Source organism: Medicago sativa, chromosome 3 (assembly GCF_051527215.1).
Source record: "Medicago sativa cultivar Bolivia chromosome 3, Bolivia_mono, whole genome shotgun sequence".
Taxonomy (NCBI): Eukaryota; Viridiplantae; Streptophyta; class Magnoliopsida; order Fabales; family Fabaceae; genus Medicago; species Medicago sativa.
The window spans coordinates 24,578,180-24,595,975 of NC_140751.1; the positions used below are offsets into that span (position 1 = coordinate 24,578,180).

At 35.4% G+C, this 17,796-nt stretch overlaps 2 protein-coding genes across 4 annotated transcripts; both read right to left on the bottom strand.

The window, feature by feature from the left end:
- Positions 1-5,462: 5,462 nt before the first annotated feature.
- On the bottom strand, positions 5,463-16,053 carry LOC146936581 (poly(ADP-ribose) glycohydrolase 1-like). 2 transcript variants are annotated; one of them, XM_085751327.1, is made up of 12 exons: positions 15,933-16,053; positions 10,381-10,654; positions 10,024-10,221; positions 9,383-9,486; positions 8,933-9,137; positions 8,735-8,839; positions 8,356-8,474; positions 7,844-7,987; positions 7,510-7,585; positions 7,215-7,397; positions 6,741-6,803; positions 5,463-5,885 (listed from the first exon to the last, which is right to left on the bottom strand). In XM_085751327.1, exons 2-12 carry the CDS (start codon positions 10,615-10,617, stop codon positions 5,730-5,732), a joined length of 1,590 nt encoding a protein of 529 aa, XP_085607453.1. In that variant the 5' UTR covers positions 10,618-10,654; positions 15,933-16,053; the 3' UTR covers positions 5,463-5,729. The 2 variants fall into 2 exon arrangements, with proteins under 2 accessions (XP_085607453.1, XP_085607452.1); XM_085751326.1 differs by having other exon boundaries at positions 10,381-10,664.
- Positions 11,332-16,053, bottom strand: LOC146936582 (Tetratricopeptide repeat (TPR)-like superfamily protein). 2 transcript variants are annotated; one of them, XM_085751325.1, is made up of 2 exons: positions 15,933-16,053; positions 11,332-14,618 (listed from the first exon to the last, which is right to left on the bottom strand). In XM_085751325.1, the coding sequence occupies exon 2, from the start codon at positions 14,290-14,292 to the stop codon at positions 11,434-11,436; it is 2,859 nt and encodes a 952-aa protein (XP_085607451.1). In that variant the 5' UTR covers positions 14,293-14,618; positions 15,933-16,053; the 3' UTR covers positions 11,332-11,433. The 2 variants fall into 2 exon arrangements, with proteins under 2 accessions (XP_085607451.1, XP_085607450.1); XM_085751324.1 differs by having other exon boundaries at positions 11,332-14,675.
- Positions 16,054-17,796: the final 1,743 nt, after the last annotated feature.

Here is a 17,796-nt window from a genome sequence, read left to right on the forward strand (position 1 = left end):
ATACTTTGTCAAAAATAAAAGCTCGATAAGTCGCGAACCTGAAAAGGCGGCTTAGGCAAAATGAGCGTCTCGGTGGACTGAAAACCTGAAAGGGCGGTCCAGGCAAAAATTAGAGACAAAAAAAAAAAATGATGATGATTATCCTGATAGATTGAAAACCCGAAAGGGCGATCTATGCAAAAGTTAAGGATCAAAAGACAAAGTAACTGCATCTGGTCAGGTACAATCCACTTGGGGCATACCTGTTGTCAAAGAATCGCCGATCCGAAGCATGAGGCGCATCTGCTATCAAAGAACCTCCGATTCGATGCATCTGCAGACCAAAGACTCGGAACTGGGGCATTCAAAGTTGTCAGGGAGTATAACGGTTATTGTGTTCAATGTACCCTTCCCATATATATACCATTTTCCAAATTTTTCAAAGATCCGTGGAGCCATGCCATTGGTAGGCCACCACTCAATTCATCAAATTCGAGCCTGTGTCCATTTATTTGGAACTCTCATTTATTCTATTTGCAAAATTTCTTCTATTTTTGATGACGATACTTGAAGCAAAAATCTTCAAAAAAATGCAAAACTTTTTTTACATCTTTTGAAAAGTGTGAACAACAAGCGCACTCTCTTTGAACTCGTGAGTAGTTGAAGCTTACATCAGCATGCGCCTTGAGAACGGTTACACTCCGAAAGAGAAACATGACAATGCACCATGGAGAGGGCTTCTTTCTTGAGCAAGATGCCATCACAGTCAAACAAAAAAATATATACAAAAAAAATCAAAGCTCGCTAAGTTGAAAACCTGAAAAGGCGGCTTAGGCAATAGAGAGCGTCCCGGTGGACTGAAAACCCGAAAGGGCGGTCCAGGCAAAAATTAGGGGCACAAAAAAAGAATATATTCCCGTTGGACTGAAAACCCGAAAAGGCGGTCCAGGCAAAAGTTAGGGATTTTTAAAAACCAAAAAAATATATACAAAAAAAATGACTGTTGAAGCATGCCAGGGGAAAAGCACCCTGCGTCGGTTTACAAATGGCGACTTCTTCCAGACTTTTGGTTAGACAATGGGCTCCCTCCCCAAGAGGCATCAGTTGCTACCTTGTGCCGGGTTTTACACCGTCAACGGCTCGATTTGTTCACGATAATATCACCTCCAAAGAAGTTTGCTGAGTGTTTGTACTGCGATGTCAGTCCGCCTCTCATCTTACCTGTCGTGTCCTGTCCCATCGAGTTCATCTATCACATACTGTGAATACAGTCACACAAGTTATACTCATGCATTCATACATTCATGCAATTATATATTCATGCATTAACACTTTCACATATTCATACACAACATATGCATAATATCAATTCACACATGGTTGCATCAGTTACCCAAATTCTTGTTTGGTCGTGTCCTTTCGTCTCAGTCCTCAATCGTTTCAAGCTGCCAGTCCTATACAACGGACCGCTTGAGCCTACATTTTATCTTGTTTCAAGCTGCCAGTCCTAAACAACGGACCGCTTGAGGTTACTTTTTCATCTTGTTCAAGCTACCAGTCCTAAACAACGGACCGCTTAAGTTTACCTTTTTATCTTGTTCCAAGCTGCCAGTCCTAAACAACGGACCGCTTGAGTCTACATTTTTGTCTTATTTCAAGCTTCCAGTCCTAAACAACGGACCGCTTGAGTTTACTTTTTATCTTGTTCCAAGCTGCCAGTCCTAAACAACGGACCGCTTGAGTTTCCTTTTGTCTTGTTTCAGGTTGCTAGTCCTAAACAACGGACCGCTTGAGTTTCCTTTTGTCTTGTTTCAGGTTGCTAGTCCTAAACAACGGACCGCTTGAGTTTACCTTTTTGTCTTATTTCAAGCCGCTAGTCCTAAACAACGGACCGCTTGAGTTTACCTTTTTGTCTTATTTCAAGCTGCAAGTCCTAAACAACGGACCGCTTGAGTTTATCTTGTTTCAAGCTGCCAGTCCTAAACAACGGACCGCTTGAGTCTACTTTTTGCCTTGTTTCAAGCTGCCAGTCCTAAACAACGGACCGCTTGAGTCTACTTTTTGTTTCAAGCTGCCAGTCCCAAACAACGGACCGCTTGAGTTTATCTTGTTTCAAGCTGCCAGTCCTAAACAATGGACCGCTTGAGTCTACTTTTCATCTTGTTCCAAGCTGCTAGTCCTTAACAATGGACCGCTTGAGTCTACCTTTTTATCTTGTTTCGAGCTGCCAGTCCTAAACAACGGACCGCTCGAGTCTACTTTTTATCTTGTTCCAAGCTGCCAGTCCTAAACAACGGACCGCTTGAGTTTACTTTTCATCTTGTTCCAAGCTGCCAGTCCCAAACAACGGACCGCTTGAGTTTGCTTTTCACCTTGTTCCAAGCTGCCAGTCCCAAACAACGGACCGCTTGAGTCTGCCTTTTCATCTCGTTCAAGCTGCCAGTCAAAAACAACGGACCGCTTGAGTTTCCTTTTTATCTTGTTTTAAGCAGCCAGTCCTAAACAATGGACCGCATGAGTTTACCTTTCGTCACTTTTCAGTTCCAACCAATGAACGGTTTGAAATCACATTTTTCTCCAGTGTCATCCCCAGCGTTAGCTGTTCCAGTGATGTCACCAGTCAATTTCTATTTCAATTTCAAGTTCAATGGTGTCGTCCCCAGTTTATCTGTTCTAGAGACGTCGCCAATCAATTTCAAAAGTGTCATCCCCAGTTTATCTGTTCAAGTGATGTCGCTAAATTTTTTTTGTCTTCATTAAGCTATCGTTCCAAACTAATGCGGTAGTAGACAATCTTTTCCCCTGTAAAACTACATTCCCCAGCAGTGTCGGATCCCTTTCTTTAACTAATTGGGTATCCCGTTGTTTGTTTCTCGTCCCAGTCAAATCATCTTTGCCGTCCTGCATTCATAATTGCATCATGAGCATTTCACAGCATCTTAGGTCAAAAATTTGTGTACTTTTGTATTTAAGTCTCTTCGTCCCGTCAACTCAAAGATTTCATCTTCAAATCTCCGGACGAAGAAACTTAAATAGGGGCATCTGTCATACCCCAATTTTTGACCTAAGGTCCTACATTCATACACCGTTCGATCCCGATTAGTCTTTGACTTTTTAGTGAAAAAATCGGCAGAAAGATATTTTAAAATACCTCTTTTTTGTTCTGATTCGGGCCCTCTTCTCACTTTATTTTTATTATTAGTTTTTTTTATTATTTCCATCTTTTATTTGATTTTACAATTTTAATTTTTCAATTTTTATTTTTATCTTTTTTTTTTAATTAGTAGTGTTTCATATTTTATTTTAATCACTTGTTTTTAATTTAGTTGTCCAAGGCATAAAAAAAAAAAAAACAGCAAAGTCCAATAAGTCTGAAATGCCCGCAAGGGTCCAAAAAAAATTTCTTTTATTAATTCTCTTTTTATTTTAATTTCTAGTTTTTATTTTTAATTAGACATTTTTTTTTTACTTTAATCACTTTTATTTTAGTTTTTACTAATTGTCCAAAATGTTCAAAAAATAATAGTGTCAAAGTTCAATGAGTCCAAAATTAAAATGTCCATGTCCAAAAATATTTTTCTCTTCTCTATGCCACAACTTTAGGAGCAAGACACTTTGTTGCCAAATCCAGGAACACGTTCTCTTCTTCACTAAGTTATTTCCATTTCTACATCAATCCTAATTCTATAAAAGCCAACCTGCACATACACAAAAACACACACAATTTTCACCCGACACATACAATTTTACCGAACAACACAATTTTCACACGCACGCATACTCCAAAAACCTGCAAACCAAAACCCTAGCCACCACAATCTTTAGCCACCGCAACCCTAGAATTTGAGTTTTCGTTCGATTTTTATTTTTTCTTTTGATTCATGCTGCACGGAAAACGTCAGCCCTTGATCCATATACATATGCTTCATCGCTATGTTGGGTTATTTTGATTCTAATCACTACTATTTTCCATTGTTGTATTCATCTATTTCCATACATCTTTTTACCGATTTATTATTCATTACCTTTGTTTTATTTTCATCGATTTACCATTCATATTGAATTAGATTCATAACTTTGCTTTTAAATTCCATTCATGCTCCATATCATGTTCCGAAAATTCCAATTGCCATTGTTATTAATATTAGTGCTACATGTAACTAATTAATTAATTTCAGTTGTATTGAGGAGCTGTTCGGTGCCGTATTCCATATATTATCAATATATATTCATATTCATTGTTGCTCCACTCCTGTTCGGCTTTCCATTGCAATTGCAAAGAATTGTTTTCAGGTTGCATCACTCATTCTTTTGATTTAAAGTGTCCATCGTCCCCAGGTAATTAAGCAGTCTACGGCAAATTGTTCGAGGGAATTTTATAGGTTTACTATTCTATATTTTATTCGTTTTTTTGTTTGTTTTTTTTTTTTGTCATTTATTTTTAGCACACACAATTTTATAGAATGTAAAAATAGGCTTTAATGTAATTTATTTTTTTATTTTTTTATTTTTATTGCAGACCCTAGAATGTATAATAGGTTTTTATGTAATAGCTTTAGGTGCACGTGTGCGTGAGTGTGTGTGTATGCCTTTTATTTTCTTTCTAGTTTAGGTTAAAGGTTTTTGTGGTGATCCAACGTCACCACAAAATACCTACGCTTTATTTTCCTGCTCCGTTAGTGTTAATTTTAGTTTAGTTATTATTCAAAAACAACAAAAACATGCAAATAGTATCAAAATCACAAAAATATTTTTTATAATAAACCTTGATCCTAAATCAAGTGACCGTCTTTTTTATTTTATTTTCTTAATCAAATATCAATCAATTTAACTTATTTTGAGTCCATTTTCTTTAATATTAAAAAACACAAACAAATACTCTTTTGCCACGTTGGCTTTCTTTCATTCTTTTAAACCTTTTTTTCAAAAACTAATAAAAAACACTCAACCAATCAAACGTCAAATTTCTACCCCGAACTACGAGGTTTTGATCCCTCACGGGTACGTAGGCAGAGGACACTCGTCCTTCCAAATCAATAAAATGTAGATAATTAGGTCTTCTTTTTTTTTTTTTTCAATCATTTCAAAGTTTCATTTTTTTTTTTTTTTATAAAAAAAAGCAAGCAAGTTTATAGCACAAAACGTTAAATAAAACCAAAAGGTTCTCGTAGAGTACTACGAATATTTAGGGTGCTAATACCTTCCCTAAATATAACCAACCCCCGGACCCCCCAATTTAAATAAATTTTTTCACAGTCGTGAAATAAAAAGTGAGTCAAAAGCTAATCAAATAGCCTTGATCTCCGAAAAATGACGCGACATAGTGGAAAGTTGGTTGAAATTTTCAATTTAGAGACAACAACTTGTTGATACATTATTATTCATTCATAGATATAGATAAAATCTCAAGTGGCATAGAAATTTAATTCTAGCTTTGGTTGTTAGTTAGTATTAATTACCAGTATTCACAATGGAGGGGGACATAGTACCAAAAATTCCCACTAGCAATTTGTTTATTACAAGAACAAAATTACTTGTTTTTAAGACTATGCTCTTACTTCATAGTTAATAGTCCAACTATGCAAGAATAATTGATCTATACAAGGTATATACAGGTTCAAACTATATCAATCGTTTCACGGTGGTTCATTTTTCCTTGTAATAGCCAAATTTTCTTTAAAAGAGAACAAACACTGAAAAGTTTCGAAGACAGACAGACAACGACAACAGAACAAGGCATATTAACCAAATTAATGCATCCCAGAATCATGATCATATATTGATTGCAGGAGCCATTGGAGGAAACCAACATTAGTTTCTCCTTTTGATCTACTTGTTGAGTACTCCACTAGCATGTTCCATAGGTCTCCAACTGTCCATCCCTGCGACAAAATCCAACATGCGACCTGCCACAATACCAACCAAAGTCTCTAGTGAGATATCAATATGGCAAGAAAAGACCAAGTTGAGTCGATATGTTCCTGGAACTTGGCTAAATGAAGATGATTTATTCACATTGGTATCACCACTAAGAGATATATTGTCACCACTCTCTTTAACACTCTTTCCAACACTTACTGAATGAGTAAAATTCATTGGATTCCACTAAATCATGTGGGGCTCATCTTCAAAATGATTGGACTGACATAAATTTCACTGAATCATGAATAGTGTTGGTAAGAGAGTGTTAAGTGTTGCTAGCATTTATCTGCTACTAAAATTAGTTAGGAAGAAGGCTATTGGGATAGATGTGATTCCCACATTGAATAATGATAAGGCATGAAAAGAGTTTATAAAGAGAGATACTCCTCATCTTACAACCGATTTTGTAAAAATGAGATATGCCCATTATAAAAACTTAATATGATATTAGAGCCTATTGAGTCGAGTCATCCACCATTCAATAGTGTTCGGTATGAAGAGGGTACTGAGAAAAAACTCAAGTTTCACATTAAAAAAGAGATAAAGCCTAAAAAGAGTATATAACTAGCGACACTTCTAACCTTACAATGCAGTTATTTAAGGATGAGTTAGGCCCAATTTGAAAACTTAATAGAGGTAATGCAAATAGTGGGTTATTCATTTCTGAAACAGACCACAAAAAATGGAAACTTAATTTGAAAAATGGAAACTTAATTTGAATATGGAAGTCTATTAGCTTAGCTCAGAGAATCCTGTTGATGTCACTTTAATCTGAATGCAAACTTGCAAATAGATTTTACAGGTACAAGTACAACTATATTTAATATATGTCAAGTTACCTTGTCTAGATTCTGCAATGCCCCCGAGCCAAATGTGTAGTGTGCAATGAAAGGTCTTCCAGCCTGCAGGGTTTGATAAAACAAGACAAAGTTTAAGGTCTTCAAGCATGAAAGATCAAATTGTCAAAGGTAAAGTCTAGTACTACAATTGTTGCTGTCAATTTGCAATATTTCATTTTCATCGACCTTTTGTGACCACATGCTGATTTTTAAAGTTCTCAGCCGTCAAAATTTTAAATGTTCTAACGGCATTGTTGACTATCCCTAAAAAAATTCTAAATTGAAACTATCAAACATGATATGGTTGACTCGATCTCAACACTCATAACAAGAATGCATAGAAATATCTACCATGATATGGGATTTTCCTTGGTGTAGGGGTAAACATAAGCATTAATTTCTAATTCATTCAGATAAGTACGCAGTGACTACAGGTACATATTCATACAATGATGGCTGAAAATATAAAATTACTTGAGAAGCTGCAAGCCACTGAATTATGGTCTTTACTTCAGGATCTCCTCCAAAGGCACCACATCCCCAATTTCCGGTCGCAACCCCAATATCATTGCTATTCTCCATCATATCGTAATCATTTTGAGAATTTCTGATTTCTTGATATGAATATTTTCCTTCACTTGTTTCCATAGCATCAAACTGAGAAACGAAGAATGTTCAATACAGATAACTGAACAACGAGCAATGCAGATAGCAAACCATATTGATGCTAGAAAGTCAAGGAAAAAACAACCAGTAAAGATGAGCATACATTCTCTTGTGGTATTTTCTGATGCCGTTGATATTGAGATTGCTGCAAGAAACCACAGAATGCCTTGTTGATCTCACTGCAGGAATGAATAAGCTCGATTGATAATGTTATAACTTCAAAAAAAAAATGAATACAAACAAAAAACATAACATTAAATTTCATTGTGTGCAGCTAGGAGCAATACAATGAAACTCCAATTTGCAGGTAATAAATTGATGCAACTTGTAAATATAAAGCACAATTGATTTTAGATTATAAATTCTATCTTAATATAATACGACAACAGTGAATCTGAATCTAAAGAGACGCAACCAATCAATGAAAGTTAACGAACCGGAGGAGAAATTTTTCCCTGTATTGCCTCATCCCTGGGCCACATAATGCATCAATTGCAACAATCCTGGTTTTGCGTCTTCCTAGGGTGTCTACATCTTTGTCATCCACATAATCCCCAGAAAATCGAAACGATGATGCATATCTAAAGAAATCAGGAGATATTATCACTGTTAGGTTGAAGGAAGCACACAATAGCAAATTGTGTTTGAAACGCTGAAAATATATAACGAGACATTGCATCAGACAAATATTTCACCATTTTATGCATACTGTTACTGTATAGAAAACACTAATGTGCAATTTTTTCTATTCTTCGGAAGATATACAATTTTACATTAAAAAACTGTTCTAACCAGGTGTGCAAATCAGTGAGAAGGAAAACAGACGCATCATAAATGGTTCAATCTACTGAAAAAGAACCGACCATCACATTTGAAGTAAACAAACCAGTAGTAGGCACTAAAGGTATTCAATTCTAACTGAAATTTAGAGCTATCGAGTAACACTGACCCTGTATAACTCGAGAACCTTTCGACACCAACAATATCTATAGCCTCATTATCCGCCATGGACGGCAAGAAAATCATGCCAGCAATCAATTCTGGACTGATCATGAAGCGAATTTCCTCCTATATCAGACAATTGCAAGTAAATTTATTAAAAATAAGTAGGTCGAAAGCTCATGTAAGAAAAATATCCAAATCTGCCGAATCTACAGGCGTAAGGAGCTAATATAAATTGCATACGAAATATAAGCACAAGACATATCAGGAACTATGCTTATAAAACATATCAGGAACTATGTCATATAGAATCTATCACAGTTGCTTAACATTTAAGCACAAGATGTTAAGGATGGAAATATAATACAATTATAAACATATAGCACCTGTACACAACCCCTACGAAGAGCACCACCGCCAAGATATTCATTTGCAAAATCCACTTCGACAATTTCACTTGAGTGATCTTCTATGAGCCCTGAATTTTGAACCTAAAATGCAAAAGTATCACCTATTACTAACCAAGTGGATCATTGAAAGATATTAGTTTTGTGGACAATTGAAAATAAATCTCCTTAAAATACCTCAAATCTGCATAGAGGTTTTACAGAAGTGCTCCAAAAGCTGGCATTTGGGTAAGATATGTGAATACAATCATCTTCCCAGGGAAGTACTTTTCGCTCAAATGAGACAACACCCTTAGGCATATTAGAGGTTATCCTTTGAAAATAGTGAATGATGCACCAAATCTTATTTTCCTGTTTTTGAGTGTAATCATTATAGAGACTCCTGAAAAAGGCACAACCATAGAGACACCTGGATTTCAAGAAAATTTTGTAACAACATGTGAAACAAGGAATTTAATATGGTCACTTCTTCTATCGTTCTCTTTCACTATCATTGAGTCTCTCGAACACAAACATGCAAATACCATTGACGGTTTGACACCACTAGGAGAAAATGATGATCAAAATGAATGCTAAAACAAGCAATTGGACAAGTGAATAAGAATAGTATAGCTTAAGATTTCTTACGCAAACAACTCATCAAAGTTAACTGGTTGAAGTTGTTTCTCATATCTGTCATGGACTGGGAATAGACATAAAAATGAGCATGCAAGAAGAGCAGCAATCAACTCCTGAAAAGCAAGAAATTGCAATTGTAAATTATAACTATCATTAGCATGTAACTCACGACCATGTACAATACAACGGCAGCAGAAGCAGCCTTCGTTATGTGAGAGTCATGTGTGATAGTAGTAGACAAGTAGCCAACCAGTATTATTTTGATTATTTGAAGAGTGGGTATATTTTATCTTGTCGCAGTAAAAACACTATTGAGATATTTAGAGAGAAAACTAAGGGATTTGTGAAATGCTTGAATGATTTGCACTCAGCTGATCCTTCATTTATATACACTCATAGAAGTAAATACAATTTATATTAACAAAGAGATTAATAATAATGCTACTTCCTAGTTGCACAACTTCCAATACTAATTAATACTAACTGCTACTAATTCCAACAAACGCAAAGCAAAGAGGTATAAGAATTTTAATGTCAAGTATTTGTAGCCTTGTAGGTGGAATTTTGTTTTTAAACAATCTTAAACAATTAAAAGAATGCATATTCTACACACACACAAAAAAAAAACACAAATTTTGTAACAAGCACACCTGGGTAAGGAACACTATTCCAGCTTCCTGCGAATCCAGCATACGAAGACCAGTTCTGACAGTGGCTCCCTTTCTGTCAATAACCATATCCGCATTTTCATAGTGTGCTTCCAACAAAGATGGCAACCTCAAAAGCAAATCTCCCAATGATGGAAGCACCTCCTCAAACCACTTCCTACATTCCTCTCTAGATATCAGCTGAAACAAACAATCACGAGTCTTTGTTTTTATTCATAAAACAATGGTTCGATCAGCTATAAACAGCAAAACCCATGTAACCCCAATATGCCAGGAAAACTCGGATTCAAAATTAAAATTTGAGGTTTTAAAAAGGTGAAGTTACCTGCAGTATATTACCTCGTCGAAGAAGAGGGCATATCCATGTGCAGCGGAAGGGGATAAAGGTTCTGGAGAGAGAGAAAGAGAGTTCCTCAGTTCAGTAATGAAGATGAATAAGACCCGTCCCGAGTCAACTCGGCCACATCCGAGCTCTCTGAGAGCTTCCACCACTTGGGACGGCCAAAATAGAGAGGAAGAACGCATCACCACTGGTAAATATGGTAGAATTGATCTCCAATCTTCTCTTCTCTCCATTCTTCTTTTATTCTCTTCACAATGGAGTAAGAAAAAACTGCTCACAACTTACCAAGCAAAGAGAATATTTCAAAAACGGAATTATTATTTTTATTAATATTACAATTGAAAATTGAAATCTTGACACTAATTATTAGATTTACCCACTCATAATACACAAATCAGAAAATCCATCCAGAATGCAAGCACGCAGGCAACTATCAGTCATAGGCTAGCATTTCAGGGAAATGAAAAAACCATCGAACAAATTTAATAATGACCACTATTTGATTTAAGTAGATTCTAAGCCTAAAATCTGTCCTTACATTGCCTGACAGCCATGATTGGGCTCTAGCAGATTCTGAGCCAAATTTAAACACCGAATAAAAGCATTATAGTTACTACAGTATAACTTTTTTTATGTAATAGTTAATATTCGTTTACAATATAAGCTCCATAACTTGAGATATGAATTTATATTGCAGTTGTCAGGGAAATTACAAAGCAGTAAGCATAATAATATTGACAAAGAAGACCCTTAATACATTCTTATTTTTTTAATCAGTCCAAATAACGAAATTTGGCATATGAAGAAAAAATAAATAAAAAATCGTCAAACATTCGGTATACACATCATGTTAGTTGTAACACAATCAAATCTTCACCAAGATAATTTGCAATTTTCGAGATTAATGCAGCCTGCAGGAGTTCATATTTTCTAAATTTCATTGTACATTTGGGACTGGTGGCGTGTATGATTCAGAAACAGTATAAAAAAATTTACACAACGTATCGAAATCAAACTCAGTATGATATATAACATAGAAATTCAATTCACTACCAATAATCTGAACAAGAACACTTGCCACCATGGAAATGATGAAACCGGTATGAATCCCTTACTATGATTTTCCTACCAACAATTTTACTAACTAGCTTAAAAACAGAGTGGCAATCACCACAAACACGAAGATTCTTAAAAATTCTAAGAGGCGAGCCTTCGGCACTATTGATCAACCCAAAAGCAAGGGCAATTCTCTCACTATGGTTCCAAAGATTATGCTCCTTTTGTTCTTCATCTGTATCTTGTAACGCATAGCTTGTGTCTGGCACATAGCCTTCCTCTCTAGTCATCTTTCTGAGCTCTTCCAACTTTGCATAGATTTGTGCAGATTGTGGATGAAACTGGTCTCCCATCCCAAAAGTCATAACCTTGTTTTTCAACTTGATCCAACTACAGGCAGGTTTCTTCTTTAAGCTCTGTGATTCCATTTGCTTTCTGACATTCTCTACATCTCCCCACCTTTGAGTAGATGCACAGACATTTGAATAAAGAACATAGGCTGAATCATCAGACGAGTTCAGCTCGAAAAGACGATCAGCAGCTTTCCTCCCGAGCTCCAAATTGCCGTGTATTTTGCAAGAAGCCAACAAGCTACGCCACACGAATTCATTCGGTGGGACAGGCATCTTATCAATGAAAGCTTCAGCCTCAGCAAGCCTTCCTGACCGGCCAAGAAGATCAATTATGCATACACAATGCTCTATTGCAGTAGAAACACCAAATTCAGTGGTCATTGAAGAGAAGTACCCAAGACCCTCATCCACTAAACCCCCATGGCTGCAGGCAGACAGAAGTGAAACAAATGTGACGTGATCAGGTCTCAACCCAAGATCAAGCATCTCATGAAAGGACTCTGTGGCCTGGCGGAAAAACCCGTGTCTGGCCAATGCTGATATTAAAATGTTCCAAGACCTCTTTGACCTGATTTTCGGTATCGGAAGGATTCTAAATACATCGTCAATTTCTCCACATTTTCCATACATATCCATTGTAGCATTTAAAACATATTCATCTAACTCAAACCCAAGTTTAATAATCCAGCTGTGAAGCTGCTGACCCTCATCCAGTAATGTCAAGTTACCAATAGTAGCAAGAGCTACGGAGAAGCTAAACTGATCCAAGTCAACCCCATCATTTCTCATCCTTGCAATAAATTTTAGTGCTTCCTCACCAGGACCAAAATGAGCATTTGCAGAAAGAATGGCATTCCAAGTACTAGAATTTTTATTAGCTAATACATCAAAAATACAGCTACTTGTATTAAGATCACCACACTGGGCATACATTGTAATTAAGGAGCTTTGGACATACGTATCTAATTCAAATCCTGCCACAACTATGTGTGCATGGATTGGAATTCCATGTTTCAAAAGATAATCAGGAGACATACAAGCGCCAAGAAGATTGACAATAGTAATGTAGTTTGAAGGCAAACCTTCTCTTCTCATTAAGTTGAATGCTTGAATTGAGGCATTTGGATCTTTGTCATCAGCATGGCCACCTATCAGTGCATTCCATGTTACCACATCTCTCTCAGGCATAATTTTGCACACTTTTTGTGCTTCATCCATCAATCCAAACTTCCCATACATGGTGACCAATGTGTTACCTATGATTAAGTTGTGATGTACACCAAAATGAATCACAAAGGCATGAACAATCTTTAGTTTTTCTAAATTATAACACGCAGATAATGCGGTTGTAAAAGTTACATAGTTTGTTGCCTTTCTTGTTTTGAGCATCTCAATCAAAAGTAGAATGGCATGTGAATACTTTCCATCTTCAACATGGCTTGCCATCATGGAATTCCATGAAATTAAATCTCTCTCTGGCATTGTATGGAAAACAAACTCTGCATCTTCAGATGATCCAGTCTGAGCATACATACTTAAAAGACTATTACATACACAAACATTTGATTCCAATCCAGATTTTGTTATTAGACCATGAAGTCCTCTTCCCCACTTCAAATGTTGTGCAGAACCACATGCCGGTAACAAGGCTGAGATAGTAATATAATCTGTTTTTGGGTGAGTACGACGCATCCAAAAGAAGTGTCCTAGAGATTCTTCAAAACGACCATTACGTGCACTTGCAGTAATAATTGAATTCCACGAAATAGTGTCTCGTTCCTTCATGTTATTAAACACACAGGACGCCTCCTCTACACTATCATAATTACCAAACATGGATATAAGGGAATTTGCGACAGAGACACTGCTAGTGTCTAATCCAGATTTGATGACATCTCCAAGGATCTGATATCCCATGGTTTTATCCCCAAACATTCCGCAAGTTCTAATAACTGTAGCCATTGTATTTCCAGTACAAATTAGCCCGTTGTGTCTTAAATGCCGATAAATATTAAGAACTTCTTTTGTATGCCCATTATCTGCATAGCAAACCATCAAAGAAGTCCAAGAGACTATATTTGGTTCCTCAATCTCCTCAAAAAGTTTGTTAGCCTCAGAAACCGAACCATGTGTACCATAAAAGTGCAGCAAACTAGTACCAACAAACACATTAGACATCAAACCGCATTTGACAACATAACCATGAATCTGACGTGCCCCTTCAGTCATGCACCCTGACCTATCACACGCAGTCACCATACTAGCAATTACATAACTGCTTGGTGTGACACCATTTTCAAACATGTGGCAAAAGAATTGCATAGCCTTGTGGTACCAACCCACTCGAACAAACCCCGATATCATGTTATTCCATGAAGCATCATTTCTATCATACATCTTATCAAAAACATGTTGAGCATATTTTATGCTACCAAACTTGGAGTACATGTTAATCAAGGTGTTTGTATAGAATGTGTTTTGTTGAATAACATCTTTCATGCAAAGTGCATGCAATGCTTTCCCAACATTTCCTTCAGAAATTTCAGAGAAGCCCTTTTGAAGAAATCGAGAAACTTGAGGGTTAGAATGGTTTCTGATTAATGTATGGATGCCATAGCTCAAGAATTCGTTTTCTTTTACGCATGTTTTGAGATTGTTTTGGCAGTTCAAAAGAGGCGAGTATGGAGTGGGTGGGGCATGTACAACATTAAGAGTACACAGCGTTCTACAATTCCTAGCCAGCTCTAATAATTGAAGGAGACCGGGCCAAGGCAGAAGACAGGGCAAATAGTCGACACTTGTGAGGAAGAACAGCAAAGGGCTTACTGCAAAAAAATGTATGGTTGTCCCATATTCCCAATTAGTGTTCTTCAATCCACAATCTGATTCATCCAACAATATCAGAAAAATTACTCATAACCAGAACCAACTTGATAAAATTGTACACAACCAAATAACAGATATATAAGTTCAAAATTGGCATGTCCTTGAGTAAGTCATCAATGGAATTACAATAGAATATGGATGGATGGAATCCCTGATCTTTTTCTAATCTAGCTCAAATCTTTCAAGGTACCCTCCATACCCAAAAGCAATGCAAGGGTATGAGGGACTGACTACTGAGGGAGAGATGTATTGAGTGAACCTCGTGAAATCGAATGATGGCACCCTTTACAACTAACCTTAATGGAGGGAAGTGAGATAGTGATGACTAAGCATAATAATATTCCCATTCAAGACCCTGAATATCTTCATATTTTTAATCACTCCAAGTAACACAATTCGGCTATATGGAGAAGAAAAAAAGCTGACCCGATTTAGCCATGCAAATTTTAGCTAAATAAAATGTTTATAAATCTCACTCCAATCGTGAACTTCCCTTGCTCAAAGCCATACCACTCTAACACCATTAAACGACATAAAAACTACTGCACAATTTTCCTGATTTTTAACAGAGTTTCAAATCCTAAACAAGTCAATACTCAACAAACTTTTCAATATAAAATAGTTCTTAACAAAATAACTTCTAGTCTTAAAACTTAAAAGCAAGTGAAAAGCATAAACGTGCAGACAATGATCATTACATAGTACATCGTTTGGATGCACTGATATAGACACACAACACAACATTGCCACTTACACATAGACAACGATAATAATTTACGAAAATGGAAGTGGTTGAATATCAAACATAACAATGACATATATCGGACACACCTTTCGTCTGAAGCATCGGTGGTGCATATCTATGAAGCACATACATCTCTAGGATTAGGCGTGTCGCAGTGTCCGCTACGCATCTAATTTAAAAAAGGACTTTTCTACATAAAATATATAAATCATTTCATCTTTTGAATCCTTAACAAGTGTAAGGACACTTGTTAGCATAACCCTTAAGTTATTAACCTTTTTTAAATTAAGGGTGTCTACATGTAGCGTTGCGAGCCAGTGTCGAAAACTAGTTTATGGCAAGGCAACGAACAAATACCCATAAGAAATAACCTAATTCATTATCATATTCACACAGATTGAATGACTCAAACATTTAGAATAAAAGGAGAATAGAAAATTCAAGTACCAAGTAATTTGTGAAACAACCCATTTGTAAGAGATGTTAAGCATGAAACGCAAATACTTACATGGATGTGCGTTTTTGAACCTTTGTTTCTCTTCTTCTTCTTCGACTTTCACTGAAAAAGTAGAAGAATTAATCTTTGAAGACCTTTGCCCTACTGTTTTTAAGAGTTTGAGAGTGAATTCATTTGGGCTTTCTTGTTTTCGCTCTTTTGTTAGCCAAATAGACCTTTACACCCGTGATACCGCACGGGTCATATACATTGTAAATTTAATAGATCAAACAAAATTTAATAGCTGAATTACAACTTATACTTTTAATGTCATCGTTTTTTAGTACACATATTCATCATGTTTTTTCATGCCTAATTGTTTGCTAAGTCGTCCTTCTATTTGTTTTAATTTAATATTTTCAATTTTATTTTAATTTAGACAAAATTACACAATTTGTACATTAATTTAAGTTTAGTAAACACTTTTGTTTTTTATATTATTTTTTTCTTAGATTTAGTCTTTTACGTTATAAAAAATAAATATAATTGTCTTTTTTTGAGCGGATCACTTGCTTATTGTCGATTTCAAAAGAAAAAATAAAGGATTAATTAAGTTTTTGGTCCCTATAAATATCTGCAGTTTTGTTTTTAATCCTTATAAAAACAAATCACACTTTTTAATCCCTACAAAAATTTTCGTTAGTGTTTTTAGTCCCTGTTAAATTAAAACTTGTTTAATTATGCTTAAACTTCTAAATTTTTGAAAGATTTTTTACAGACATGTTCATAACATCGTAAGACACTCTTTTATTAAATATTTTAGTTTTTTAACATGTAATGAATTAAATATGAATTTTTCTGAAAGCCAAAATTTCAAGATTATATTAATAAAAATTTGGACCTAATAATAAAATTTTGAGTTACTTTTTTGCGGAGGAACTTTGTATAATGTTCTAAATAAGTATGTAAAAAAATATGTTAATAATTTAAAAGTTTAAGCACAATTAAGCAAATTTTAATTTTACAAGGACTAAAAGTATATGTTGGTCCCTGTTAAATTAAAATTTGTTTAATTATACTTAAACTTTTATATTTTTAAATGATTTTTAACAGACATGTTAAGAACATTATAATAATCTCTTTTATAAAAAAATTAGGATTTTTTAACATGTAATGAATTAAATATAATTTTTTTAAAACGCCAAAAATTGAAGATAAAACTAACGAATATTTGGACCTAAAAATAAAACTTTGAGCTAACTTATTGCGACGGAACGTTATATAATGTTTTAAACAAGTATGTAAAAAATCATTAAAAAAATTAAAATTTTAAGCATAATTGAACAAATTTTAATTTAACAGGGACTAAAAATACTAACGGAAAATTTTATATGGACTAAAAAGTGTGATTTATTTTTATAAGGACTAAAAACAAAACTGCAGATATACTGGGACCAAAAACTTAATTAACCCAAAAATAAAATATGCTACTAGTTCTTTTGGGTAAAATAAGAGCATGCCATTCGAGTCTTAATAGATCTAAACAAACCGCAAATCACATTTCTAAAACCATGATTCCAAGTAATATAAAGACCATGAGAACTGTCTTGAAGTTCAGCGTTAATACTGGATGTGAAACCATAACTTCCTACCAAAACTGTGATCCAACCTCCAAAAGTGTTTCTCCAAAGACCACCAAAGTCAAATCATACTGGATTAACAATGGAGTTATCATCAATGTTGATCTTTATTGTGTTCTTCGGGGGAGGGTGCCAAGAAACAAGTCTAGGGGTTGAGACCTTATTAGAACCACCAAAAGCCTTCTTAACGGAGTGAAAAAAGAAGTAGTAATTTGGCTAAAAATATTCCAAAGATAGGTTATTACTCCCTCCGTCCCATAATACATGACACAGTTGATCATATTACGCATTCCAAT